Consider the following 14,677-nt stretch of genomic DNA (forward strand, 5'->3'; position numbering starts at 1 on the left):
TAAATCTGTGTTCTGTCCCTTACTTCTGTGTGACCTTCAGCAACTTAACTTCCAGAATTCTCCGTTTCCTCATAAAATTGTTTGGAAGATCCTCCCTCATAGATTTGTTTGGACGTTTAAGTATATTAATGTTGGAAAGGGGGTTAGCACAATACCTGTTAGTTAGCATTATCACCTAATATTGTGACTTTTTTTTAACAGGGTGATGACCAGTTAAATGTATTTGGAGAAGACACCGTGGGAGGTGAGTTTCCTTTACTCATCAGTTTAAAGTTGTCATTTTAGTAGCTTTGAGCATGCCTTTTTTATTAAACACCACCTAAGAGACAATATAATGCCAACAGCACGCACTTTTCCCTTAGCCAGGGAACATGACTAAGAGTGGAACTTTGGATCTCTCCCCTCTTGGTCTATGTAAAGAGCCAAAGGTATGCATTACTAAGAGATGCATTTCCTAACTGCCCAGAGAACATGACTCCCCAGATGCTCAATGAAAAGAGGATGTTCTGGTCAAATATGTTTGGGAAATATTCAAAATTGGATCCCCATTGGAAGATTCACATCTATAGCAGAGTAAGGCTCCCAGAAGACCTGCAGTAAAGAGAGCTAACTTTAATTCCACATTCTTCACACTTAACTGGAACACAAAACTCTTTTTCCTGCATAGTAGTTACTATTCTGCAGTGTTCCTTTGGGACCCGACCTAACATACACCAGGATTATACTGTTTTGTCATTTTTGTCATATTAAAAGTCTTGCAAAAACTAAAAATCCACCCACAATTAGCTATTCATGTAACTAAAAATAAATAAAATTATTGAATTCAGTACTGTCCAAAAAAGATAGTTTATGATTGTCTTAGATAAAACACATTTTCACGTTCCCACTCTGTAATAACAGTTGTGATGATTACGATCTAAAATTATTGAATTCAGTACTGTCCAAAAAAGATAGTTTATGATTGTCTTAGATAAAACACCTTTTCATGTTCCCACTCTGTAATAACAGTTGTTATGATTACGATTCATGGAAATATGTTTATAGTATTGACTGTGTACACACACAAGTAAGTGATCTGGCTTTCTACATAACCCCAGCTCTAATCCTGCACTGATCGTTGAGCATGAGGTAGCAGATAAAGTGTCATTTGATGATAATGGCAGTAGCAGTGTTTGAAAATTGCAGTCACCAAATGACATCATTGTGATTCATGGGGCAAGGCCCATAAACATGAGCCATAACTCAGCTGTCGCTTAGCTAAGTGCAAATAATCAACTTGGTCTCAACTGGATAGGGGATGATTGATGGCCTGAATAAATTTTCCATTTTTCCTGGTTATAAAATTAACACATACTCACTGTGGAAACTTTTTAAGGTAGAAAATAAAAGTCATCTAAAACCTTATGACCTGTAAATAATCACAGTGTAACATTCTAGTATATTGCATTACAGTGTGTTGTCTGTATGTCTGTTTTTACATAGTTGAGAATACATGTGTATATAGAAATATTATCTCCAAATTTTTTCTACATGTCAGAAGCATGTTCCCATATTATTAAAAACTCTCTATAAAGTTAATTTGTAATGACTACATTGTATAAATGTACCGTGATTAGTTAAAAAAATAACTTTTAAAAACTTAAATAGAATACAACCATACAAAAATAGAATAATAATAACCCTGGTCACTTTCCTGGATTCCAAATAGATTAGAAATTGCTCATCTTCATAAAAATAAACTAGCAAGCTGGAGAATAGGAAAGGACCATCTAGTCCCACATGTTAGGAACACCAGTGTATCCACCTTTAATAGAAAACTCCAGACAATATAAGATTTTTCCAGTGACCATGGGCTACCCTGTAAAGAGATTAGAGCATCTGTTTAACTAAAAAGAACAAAAAATTTCATCTTTCCATATGAATACCATATGGTTCCAAAGACCCCCCAACTCACTTCTTTCCTATGCTTCCAGCTCTTCCTCCCTTCTTTGTCCCCAACCCAATTCTTCATGACCCATTCTCTTTCTCTCTCTCTCTTTCTCTCTCTCTCTCTCTCTCTCTGGTAGAGTTGGGGCCTTCACTCAGCTAATAGAGGATTCCTGTAAAAATTTAGCATTGTTTATATAAATGAACCATCCCAATTCCACTAAAAAATAAGTTTTAAAACTGTTTTATAAAGTTTTATAAACAAGTTAAAATGATGTTTAACTTACTTATAAATAAATTATGCTAAATTTTTAAAAGTAGTTGTCATCTACATAATATGTGAAGTGTAAGCCACAGTACTATCAGTTCATCTTAAGTGTAAAAATTATAATTTTACCATCAAGATGGGAAGTAAAAAACCTATGACCTCTCCAAGTAATCACATCCCCCATCATTTTAGTCAACTCATACCCAGAGGGATAGTGATAGCAGCCGCTGCCAGAGCCAGAAAAGATCCCAGAGTGCCACCTAGACTAGGAAGTCAGGGGCTGACTCCATCCAGTAACACGCCTCTCCCCTGGGTTCTCCCTGCTTAGAGGGCTTCTCTAGGAACCTCAGCAGCCCAGGATCTAGAATGCACATCCAAGAGGCTGGGGTTCCAACAAAAAACACCAAATGCCTTTGAACTCTAGTGTCTTTACTATAAAACTCCATGTAAATTTTTCATCCTACATCATAATATATTAATGTCTACTCAACTGTCTTGCAGTTTGAAAAGCATCTCCCTTAGCATAGGCATTAACAAGAATGAGAAATTGTTCACAATTATCTTCCATTTTTCTATCAACACTTGCATCTGTTTAAGGGAAGCATCCAGCCTCAGATGCATTCATTTGGTCAGCATGGTGCTCCAAAAACTTAACTTTGAATGTTGACAATTGTTAACCACAGCCCACACCATCCACAGCCACCCACAGAATCTTTGCCTGGCCTTTGTCTAAGCACATCAAAGAAACCTTTCTGGAAACCAGCATAGTTCTTGTTCATGGAATCAGCCTACCACCCCACCACCCCACTCTCATGCTGCTGAAAAATTAGCAGTCCAAGGATGGAATTTGACCTGGTGAGATTCTCTGACCCTAGAAGGACCTGCATCCTAAGCTTTGCACCATCCTCATTTGCTTAGGATGGGCCTCTAGGTTGGAGCAGTACCTGCCTATGTGGCTTGTGCAGATTCCAGCTCTGAACTGCACAGCATCCTGAGCTAGCCTGCAGCTGCAGTCTTTACCCACCTTAAAACTCTGCCTCCAGGGCAGAAACCTGACCCTGTGCCGGCACAGTTGAGTAAGCAGCATGTTAACTCACGTGTAGTTGGTTGGAATCGAGTGCATATGAAGTCTTATCTTCATAAATATAATCTTAGGATCTTAAAGCAAGGGAGATTGCTCATCTCAACTCCTCTCTGAAATAGTTTTAGGTGGGAGTGCTGTTTCTCTTGTCCCTGGGGCCCTTGCTCTATTTTTTTTTTTAACTTGAGGATCCCCTGCTTCCAGATTCAAGCAGTAAACATTAGCATTTTCTGAGCCCAGAGACTCTGAGTTCACAGAGCTGTTCCCAATTCTGGTTTTCAGTTGTAGTCATCACTTCAAGTGACCTCACCCTCACCTGGTATCTCTTATAATCATAGTTTATTTAGGAAGATACCTGAAACGTATGACAATAATAACATCATAACTTTAGCTGAGGGACAAAGAAGTCCACTTCCTCAGGTGACCCATTCATTTATGGGAACCACAGAATCATCAGTATTTGAACCAAAAGAGGCATTAAAGATCATTGGGTCCAACCCATTCATTTTACAGTCGGAATAACTGAGACCCAAGGAAAGGAGGTCACTTGCCAAGTCGAGCCACTTGGTAACAGGACCAGAAATGTAGCTCTTATCTTCTCCCCAGGACTCCCTACTACACCACAAACCCCAGAGAGTTTCACATTTTGCTTAAAATTCCTACCATAAATCATTCCTTTGCCTTAAAACAGTGTATCCCAAAATTTAATACTTGCTTACCACCATCCTGATCTTTACTCTATCTCAATACTACCTATACTGTATATTATCTACTTAATATTTTTCTGTAATTGACTCACTGAGGTTACTTAAATACATTTATTTTAAAAGGAAATTTTATATACTACCTTAAATGGGAGGTGGCATTATTCGTTGTAAATAGAAAGTATTTTTTTAAATATGATCTTCCAGATACTCTACTTGGGTTTTAACCCCTCTTTATTGAAAGGGAGATTTGCAGATGTCTAAAAATTTAAGTAACACCAAACTGAGATACTTAGAAAGTGTTTTAAATAATTTTAAAAAATAGCTTTCTTTGTGATTTATGCTATTTAGTGACATCAGTTTTACCACCCAAAATTGATGGTACATGTTAAAATGAAAATATATTACCTTGGTCTGAGAATAAAGGTGAAATGGTTATCAGTGCCTGTTAATTGCAGCCTATTAATAAGGTAAAATGGTTATCAGTGCCTGTTAATTGCAGCCTATTAACACGTTTGCTCAATTTCAAGCTTATCAAATAAAACTACAAGATTTGGGGTTTTACATAACATGAATAAAACCAGGGCTTCAATATAGTATGTTTTGCCAATAACTTAAATTATTCTTATTTTAAAGGCTTCATGGAAGATTTGAGGAAGTGTAAAATTATTTTCATGATTGGTGAGTAATAGCCCTCAAATTTTCTAATACAATTGCTAATAATAACACTTTGATAGTGAAAGACTATTAATTTCTCACTCTTTTTTGAAATCTTGTCCTTTGGTCAAAATAACACCCCAAAGGTTTCCAGATTGTTGCTTTCATTTACACATTTTTATATTGCTTTTGGCATTATATCTTCTCAGCATAGAAAAAGGAGGACTCTAAGAAACATCAAACCCCTGAGTTTAGCTCTATGATAATAAAGTACGTTACAAGGGTGAGAGGATGCCGTCTGTTAAAATCTAACATACTCCTTTTCTGTTTGAACACTGATGCTCTCCTTCCTGAACTAAATGCATCAGTGACCACATATTCAAATATGCTTCAATAGCCATACCTTGTATTCTACCCAGCTAATGGTAAAAACAATCTAATTTGTTCTGCGCCCTAGTACAGTGAAGCTCATTGATAAGTTAATTGTGGGATAATATGCATTTGTGGGGGCTTCTGGATGGCTGCACACGTAGGGGTTCCTGAAGGGTGGCACACCCAGAGAGGACATGGAAGCTCCGCACCCCTTCCCCCATACCTCACCCTATGCAGCTCTTCCATTCGGCTGTTCATTTGTGTCCTTTGTAATAAGCCAGTAAATGTCACTTTCCTAGTCTTCACAAGCCTGAGCTTCTGCCCGAGCCCACTCTCCACTTCAGGGATCAGCCAGCTCCTGTGGCCCTACACCCAGGTCTCTTGGCACAAAGGACAGATTTCATCTCCTTTCTCATCTTCATCAGGGTTGTCAAGTGACAACCTGTGGGCCACAATAGCAGGGGACTGTCATCTGACCATTTCTCAAGCCCTGGAAGCCTGTCTTCTAAAAGGGAGGTTGCTTGGGTCCTCTAAGGGAAGGAGAGGGATGGAATCCCATTCCTGCTTCTTACCAGATGTGTGACTCTGGAAAATGGGTGTACTCTCTGTGCGACTGAACTTCTCCACTGTAAAATGGGGAACAATTGAAACCTTCCCCAGAGTCGGGTGGAGAAAATGAGAAAACTTAAATAAATGTTTGGTGCATTAAATACACACACACACACACACACACACACACACATATTTGGAGCTAACCAACATTTTCTGAGCACCTGCTATGCTCCAGTTATCTCATTTAATCCTTACACAATCCTATAGGTTGGTATTGTATTCCTATTCCATATCTATTACATAGACGAAAAAACTGAAACCCAGGAAGGTTAAGGAACTTATCCAAGATCCCATAGTCAATGAGTGTGAGAGGCCGATGTCCATTTTTCCTCATGGAAATAAGTGGGACTAGTTGGGCAGCAGTTAAAAATGTACAGAAAAGCACATGTATTTTCAAAGCGTCTCTCAAATGTTAGTATTTTTTCCTCTCATCATGCAAGTAAATAAAAAAATTAATACAGCTACCTGCACATTTTTCAGAAAATAAATATTTATATTCAGAAATAATGAAAAAATCTTCTTCTCCTCAATGAGTGGGGGAAGAATGGCTGTCAGCACCACAGAAATATAACCAGATAAACTTAGAATCTCGTAAGCCAAAGTCAGGATGCTTCCTTGGAAATCTCTGAGTAAACCTCTCATTCTCAGATGTGGAAACTGAGGCCCAGAGAAATTAAGGGGTTTGGCCAAGGTCATTCAACCAACTGGTGGCAGAGAAAGGACCAGTGTCCGCGGCTGGAGTTCCTCATTCCAGGGGTTGTCCCCTCCACCACTCACTTGTATTGGTTGTCAACCTGAGCTCAAACTGTCTCACACATCCAGCCTTCTGACAAATCCTTATTGAATATTGCACCCATTCTGGGCAATGAGCAGCAGTCACAGAGCTTCCATCTTAGACAAAGAGAAAAATTAATATATTGCAAACCTTGAAAAGTACTAGGAAGGAAACAAAGCTGAAATAGGGAACAACCTGGGTCAAGTGTTTGGGGTAAAATTGGGTGATTACTTTAGAAAGGGTGACTAGGTTGGGCCGGCCCGGTGGCGCACTGCTACAGTGCACCGCTTGGGAAGCGCGGTGGCGCTCCCGCCGAGGGTTCGGATCCCACATACAGACCGGCCGCTCACTGGCTGAGCGAGGTGCGGGGGCAACACCGAGGGTTGTGATCCCGTAGCCGGTCCCGGTCCGGTACGGGCGCGACACTGAGGGTTGCGATCCGTGGCCGGTCACGAAAAAAGACAAAAAGGAAAAAAAAAAAAAGGGTGACTAGGGACGTCTTCCCTGAGGAGGTAACATATAAGCAGAGAACTAAGTGAGAGATGGGGCCAAGGAAGGGATTAATGAGAGGTGAGAGGGGGAAAATTCTAGTCAAAGAGAACAGCATGTCTCAATCTCAAGCAGTGAGACCTACCTTAGTTCTATTTCTCATCGGTTTGCCCGTAGTTGACCTTAGCCTTGGGAGCTGGATAGACTCTTCCCACACTTATTTTACATTCTTTTCAGAAAGTAAAAGTATATTACTTGTATTTCTTACAGAAGAGAAACTCAACATCATAATTTCAAAGGAAAATCACTTGTGCCATAAATTACTAAAATTCCCTTTTCTGCATAAATTTTAATAACCAATTTTCTTGGCCACCACACCATGCACAACGCATTTTATTTTCTGTTCAGCTTTTATATTAGGGGCCAAATTAGGAAAAGGAGAAACCCTTTAAACTTGATATCTAGGAATTTATCACACAGAATCTGTGTTTTTAATAATGTGGTTCAAAAAGTTTCTAAAAATAGTACGGCATGTTTTGTGGTTGTTACTCTCTCTAGCAGTAATATTATTTCAGGTTTATCCATTGTTTAGCTTTCACAGTTGAATTTTGAAGTTTATTTTCAAATGTCCCTTTTATCTGTCTAGGCATAACTAAAGACCTCAACTCACCTATGCCCTTCAGGAAGTCAAATAGCACAAAGTAAAATCTTTGGCATTAGAGAAAGTTTGAGGCCCCCAAGGGTCCACAGACCACACTCTGAGAACCACTGCTCTGAGCATAAGTTTTCTTTTATATCTAACCAAACTCTCCTGTATTTCAACTTACTGGTCAGTCACTACTGTAATAAAAGAGATCTCAGCTTACCATTTGGGCAGCAGAAGGTCAAAGCTACTGTGATATGAGGGGAAATGATTGCTCTTCTAAGGTATTCACTGGACTCTGAAAATTAAGGCCTTAGTTCTAATATTTCCTTGATAGATAGCAGAATGGTATTTGGGGACTGCATTACTGCAGGTTAATTTGAAGCTTATAAAAATACTCAGGATGTCATAGACACACTTTTAGCTGTTTTGATGAGTTTTAATAAACGAGGGTCATTTGATTTCACCAGAACAAGTGTGGTTTGTCTATATGAGAAGATGACTGAATTTTTCATTTTTCAAATTGTTGCCTTGGCATCTACCAGAACCACAGTGGGGCTGCAGTGTTAGCCAGAGCCTAGGTTGGCATCCTCTTGTTAGTCTTAAGACTCTTCCTCTGATTTAAAGTATCCATTTGTTCCTTTTTATCCACAGAAAGGTCCAAACTCCTCAGGCTGGCCCTTCAAAGCTCTCTCCTGACTGGACTCCACGTGTCTTTCCCATTTCCCACTACACCCCCACATCACCCTGTGGCTCCAACCCCACCTCCATCCTTATTATCTCTTGAATTTGCCCGGCTTATGCCAGTCCTTTCACTTAGAATGTCTTCGCCCCTCTCTCATCACGCCCCAAGGTCAGGTTTAAGTTCTAGCTCCTGAGAAGTCTTCTCTAATCACCAGCCTTCCTCTGTGCTCCTCCATCACTTATGTCTGCATTGCTCATTTGGATAACCCATAATAACCAGAACAGCAAATATTTGTTGGAATAGTGAATTCTTTAAGAAGTAATGTGGTTTGTTTCCATAACAACCGAAATAGCAATTGGAATTCCTGGACTGGACCTGACAGGCAGGTCATTGCTGCTGTAGCTGTTTCTTGCAGGACAGTTTTTAGGTTAACTATGAGCCTAATCAGACACTGCTTTCTCCGTGTAGCTGCTACCCCCTCACTGAAAACAAGGAACAACAGCAACTTTTCCCCTAAGCTGGTGCTGTTTTTTGCTCATTTGCAAGGCAGTAGTTATAAGTGGGGCAGGTGATAGCACTGGCTGCCCTCCAAGTGGAATGAACGTCCAGAGAAAACAGACCATTTGCACCAGCAGGAAAGGTGACAAAGATGGCCCTGGCTGACCCTTTGAATATTGTGTGAATGTTACCCTTTTGTTCATGAAAAAAGCAGCTCAGTAGCTGTTTATAAAGAAATACCTTTCAGAGGACAGAGAAGAGATCCCCCAGGGTAGGGCCAGATGATCAAAAGGGTTGAAAAAGGTTCTACAGACTTCGGTGGTTCACAGGGAGATACAAGAACCTGTGCAGGTGCACAAGACTGGGACTCAATCATTTTCAAAAACAGAATATTATTTGGAAAATGTAAAACTATCCTTTAAAGAGCCTTGTTATGTCCCACTAACAGGTTCCTACAGTTTCTCACAAGCTTTTCTGATACATTTTTCTTTTTTTTTTTTTCTTTCTTTTTAATCTCTTGACCATTATCACACGATTATTTAATCTATTTTGGCTTCCTTTTCCTGTTTCCATTTTTCATTGCCTGCCTATGCCAAAAATGTGACATACCTGAATTCTTGTTCATTTATTTCCAAAGCCTGGTAGAAGTACTTCAACTTGAAAAACATTTCTGACTTTTCAGGGTGTGATGTTAATGGCATAATGATGAAGACATCACTCAATGTCCATAGTTTTCAGAGTGTCAGGGACACAGGTGGCCTTGTGTATGCTGGCATTGGTGATATGATAAAGTGCTTTTAAGTAGTGTGCTTGGGAGGTATTTTGACAATATTTTGTGTTATTCTACGTATTTTTAACCACTGCACAAATAATTCTATTTATTTTCCTTAGGGAAACTGGAGAAATGGGAATTTTTGCTTAAAACTCAATATTTCAATGTCTGTCACTATTTTATTATAGTCCTATTGTCATTTCATTATTGCTTCATTATTAAAGAACATGGATTAAATTTTAGAGTATCTACTTGGCACTCAGCATGAACACTTTTGATGGAATTGACTCAGATATTGGACTAAATCAAATATGAAAAAAAAATCTGATTGTTTTAACTCAATGTAGTTGTAATAGAAGGCAACATTTATCGAGCCCTTAACATATGCTACACACCATATAATGCGCTTTATAACGTTATCTTATTGAATGCTGGTATCCACCCTATGGAGCAGTACTTCTGCCACCTGACTTTACAAGTAAGACATTAGAGAGTTAAATAATTTGCTAGTAAGTGGTGGATCTGGGGCGTGAAAGCTTGCATTTTAACATTGGCAACAAATGCTGCCATTTGTTTTTCTTGAAGTGACAGGTTTTATTTATTTTCAAGAAAATGTCTGCCAGATACTCAGGTCTGAAAAACCGTAGTTTGTCTGTTATAGATGGTCTCTCCAAAAGTAGAAATGGTGTTCAATTTCAAAAGCATCTAGTTTAGTAACTCAAACAATCACACAGGTGCTTTTCCTCAAGAAAACCATTACACCTAGGTGTGCTAAGTGCCTTATGCATACTGCCCTTCTGTCACATAGAATATTAAAATGATACGTACTTAAGGGCCAGAATGAAATAAAATTAATCTTTTTTACTGCTTCGTCAAGGGCATTCTTAAGTAACGTTGGCATTTTCTTTTTGTCTTTTTTTTTTTTAACTACAAGTGCATGGTAGTGAAGAAAACAATGACTGGTCCATCTGATGCCACTGCCTTGATTCACCGCAGTTTTACAGCCACTGCTCATGTGCCATCCATGAAAAGCAAACAACCTCTTGGTGTGATAATGAAATAGGGGATCCCCCAGGTCTGTGGACCACACTTTGAGAACCACCACCCTGGGGTTAATTGGGGTGTAGGTGGGGGTGTTAAGCAGGACAGAAAGAAATCCCAAAGTCAGCATTTAGGGGATCTTGAAGGAAAAAAAATTCCCTTGTGCCTTGTTTTCACTTGTCCTTTCAAAAGTGAATAACATTACAAATGTGAGGAAGGGGTCAGGGAAAAGGGGTACCTCTACTGAAAGCCCCTGTTTCTCCAGGCTCTTGCAGGCCTGAGCAAGTTCTGAATGTTTCTCTGCAGCCAGTGGTGCAAGGGATGCCTGAAAGTAAAGCTTGTGTGCTTGTCAGAAGAGGGCAGAGATGGGATCAGGGAGACCAGCAGAAGGCCCTAGAGCGGGGCTGGACAGAAGGTAGAGGGGTACACCTCAGGGGACCAGCAGCAGGAAGAATCAGGACTGGAGGAAGGGCAAAAAAACCTTCGAGGTGGGAGAATAGCCCTGACCCGGAGACTGGACTTTGAACTGGACTAACAGGATTGTCAGAAATCACTGGATAGGACTAAGAAAACCCAGACTAAATTTAACTGAGTTTACACTATGAAGTGAAACCAGGCGGCTCATGAGCTAGACAGGTATGATGGTTTATTTTAAGCTCCAACTTGACTGGGTTAAGGGATATGCATACAGGTGGTAAAGCATTATTTCTGGGTATGTCTGTGAAGTGTTTCTGGAAGACACTGGCATTTGAACCATGGGCTGAGTAAGGAAGATCCACCCTCACCACTGTGGGTGGGCACCATCCAATCTACTGAAGGCTCAGATAGAACAAAAGGGAAGAAGAAAGGTGAATCCTTTCTCTCTTCTGGAGCTGAAACACCGTTCTTCTCCTGCCCTTGAACATCAGAAGTCCAAATTCTCGGGCCTTTGGGCTCCAGAACTTACACTAGCAGCCCCCAGCTTCTCAGGGCTTTGGCCGCAGATTGAGAGTTGTACCAGCAGCTTCCTTCATTCTCCAGCATGATAGGCAGCCTATTGTGGGATATCTCACCTCCATAATCAAGTGAGCCAATTCCCATAAAAAATCCCCTCTTATATATCTGTACACATATTTTATTGGTTCTCTTTCTTTGAAGAAGGCTGACTAGTACAGCTGGGTTCATGTAGAGAAATAAGTTTCCATCTGACTCCCAAGCCTTGGCCTGGCCCCGCTGAGGCATTGTCCCTGCTCCATGCACAGACCCAGGATCACCACAGCTCTTTCTCCCCTGCAGGATGCAGATATTAAGGGCCCCTTCCACACTCTCCCAGGCCTGACACCTATATTTCCGAAGTCCAGGCCATTCAAGATTGGAGAGTAAAGAAAGAGACATTGGACTACCTTCCAAGAGAGCCTCAAATGCATTTACAAACCAATAAGATGTCTTTTTAATGTTGGAGAAATGTGGGCACTATGTGCTGACAACAAACCTGCTTAATTATATAAACCTTTTCACTGCAAAAAGGCTCTAAGTGATGTTGAACTAGAATGCAATGCTTTCTTCATTTAATCAAACCAAATTAATAAAACTTTATCAAGGGTTTACTATGCTCAAAGAACTGTGAGATTCAAAAAGACATAAAACAGTCCTTGGAACACTGAATGACATGCAGAAGTTTGCTTTGTTTGGTTGGTTTTTTTGTTTGTTTGTTTGTTTGTTTTTGGGGGGGGTTGTTTTGTTTTATTTTGTTTTCCATGACTTTTAATTATTTCCTCAAAGAAAGGAATGTTGCTGAGTTAACTCAGAGTCGTTCAGAAAGGCAAATTATTGCTACAAAGAAAAGAGCACAAGTGTGTGATTTCACCAGGTAAAGTGGATGGAGACCTCACGCTCATTGTCTCCCTGCCCGTTGGTTGAAATCTTTTTGGAAGCACTATTAACTCACCAACCAAGTTACCTGATAAAGTTTTAGGCACTCAGCATGTTCACTAAAGGCTGTGTGTATTCAGGGAAATGGCAAATGTTCCCTGTCCATATTCTCCTGCTGCTCGATTAGCAATTGGGTCAAGCCCACATCTCCAGGCCGGACTCGCTGAAAGCTTCTTTCACTTGTTCCACGACCCACTGAGAAGAATCAGTGGACATTGGCAAGTGCTACTGACTCTAGCAGGACCCAGTACTGGAGTGGAGATAACATCCAAAATCTTGTGTTGATATCCAAGCTCGGTGTGCCCCTGAGCTAATCCTTTAGCCTCTCTGAATTTCTTTTTAAATAGCAAAATATTTTTTTTCTCTGTCCACCCCAAATTTGAGCAGTCAATGAGTTAACACATTGCTAACTTACAACACAAGACAACAGAGACATAGCCCCAAGGAAGTGAAGTGTGAAGGCAATTAAATAAGTCAAAATTCCCATCCTATGCCCTCAAAATATTCATTTTAATTATCTCATACTAATATCAAAGCTAACATATACCAGTGACTTACTATGCTCCAGATATTGTGCTGTCTTTATATGAACTATCTTGTTTAATCCTCACACCAATCATCAGCACCCATATTTTTCTCCATTTTACAGATGAAGAAATTGAGGCTCAGAAAGATTAAGTAACCTCCCTAAGGTTACACAGTTATTAACTGGCAGAGCTGGGACTCAGACCCAAGTTTCTGTAACTTCAAAACCCATACTCTAAAAATATCTGCAGATATATAAGGAGGACAAATGTAGGCGAAGTTGTAGGAGTATAGTAGGTGAGGGATGTGTTTGCCATAATTATTTGAATAAGTGTTACTTTGCCTCACATGGATTTGTCACCTCTCTTCCCCTGAGTGATGGAGGCGCAAAAATGATTACTCAAAGCACATTTCTTCCAAGCAGTGAGTGACCCCGAAAGGGTTAATTTCCTGGAACCCTCAAGAGAGAGGCATTCCTTCTTTTTGGAAATTAACAACAAACTGGGGTTCTCACCCCACATTTATTCTCCAGACCAGGAAGTTACAGAAAAAGAACGTAGGTGGAGTTATGACTAAGTATAATCTAACAGTAGAAGCTGGTAACATCAGTAAAATAACAAGGTGACATTCAATAATGCAATTTGCAAAAGGTTAACTTGATCCACCAACAAAAGTTTAATCTTAGCAAACATTCTCTTTCCCTACAGCAGCTTCCCCAGTAGTTTACATATCAATCAAATAACTTGTCTGTTCTTGAGCCAGCAACCTTGCTGTGTTACAATTCTATGTCTTACAACAGAGACTTTAGCCTGGGGAAAGTTTCCTGTCTTTTGCAAGGTTAACATTTCTATATGTACTTTTAAGAAGTTAGGCTAAACCTGAAACTGCAGGGCTTTGGAAAACCAGGCACTATAAAATACATTTGCTTTATAAATATTAGTATATTCCACAAATAAGTGCCTTAATTTTCTATTTTACTTTGTTCTTATATACCTAGCTATTGGTGTCTGCAAAACAAAGACAAAATAATAAGACATCAAATGAATATTAATGAAACAACCCTCTGAGTGCCCCAGCCATGTTTCTCCCAATTATGTGAAATTCCCTATTAACTTCAAAACAGGAAACAATTTAAATCCATAAGAGTATCCTGAACCATCGCTAAGATCAATATTTAGTCAATGTTCTCCATCCAACCTGCAAAGAAAATCTCAGAATGACCAGGTGCCTCAGATCCACCCATCACATTCTCAGACACTTGCTTATTGTTGCCATTGGACCTCTGAAATAGTTTTGGTAATGCTGACAAAACAGCTATCCATGATACGTTTTTATAATAAAAGATGCAGCATATATTCTGAAATCAATGTGCTTGGTATGGAAGTAGAATAAAAATAGCCTAAGGGGGCTGGCCGGTTAGCTCACTTGATTAGAGTGCAGTGTTAGCAAGATCAGTGGTTCAGATCCCTGTACTGGCCAGCCGCCAAAAAAAAATACAAAAACAAATGCCTAGACCAGGGGATATATAGACTTAAAGGGACTGCTTAAACTCCCCTAATGATAAATATATTCTTTCTCTGCTATATTAAATTCTCCCTTAGGTATATATGCCTTTTGGTGAGTTTCATTAATTCATTTGACACACTGATTGAGTTCCTGCTCCACATCAGCAGCATGACAGGCCTAAGCATACAAAGATGAAAGGCAGGTTTCCCTAA

General features: G+C 39.7%; 1 protein-coding gene across 1 annotated transcript in view; it reads left to right on the forward strand.

Moving 5' to 3' along the window:
- The first annotated feature begins 204 nt into the window (after positions 1-204).
- AK5 (adenylate kinase 5) overlaps positions 205-14,677 on the forward strand; it is a 75,737-nt gene continuing 61,264 nt past the window's right edge. Inside the window, exons 1-2 of the mRNA XM_008568358.1 lie at positions 205-244; positions 4,616-4,660. Coding sequence (XP_008566580.1) covers positions 4,621-4,660 — 40 coding nt within the window. The 5' untranslated portion in view covers positions 205-244; positions 4,616-4,620. The remainder of the gene's footprint in view (positions 245-4,615; positions 4,661-14,677) is intronic.

Source organism: Galeopterus variegatus, unplaced genomic scaffold, assembly GCF_000696425.1.
Source record: "Galeopterus variegatus unplaced genomic scaffold, G_variegatus-3.0.2 Scaffold404, whole genome shotgun sequence".
Classification (NCBI taxonomy): Eukaryota; Metazoa; Chordata; class Mammalia; order Dermoptera; family Cynocephalidae; genus Galeopterus; species Galeopterus variegatus.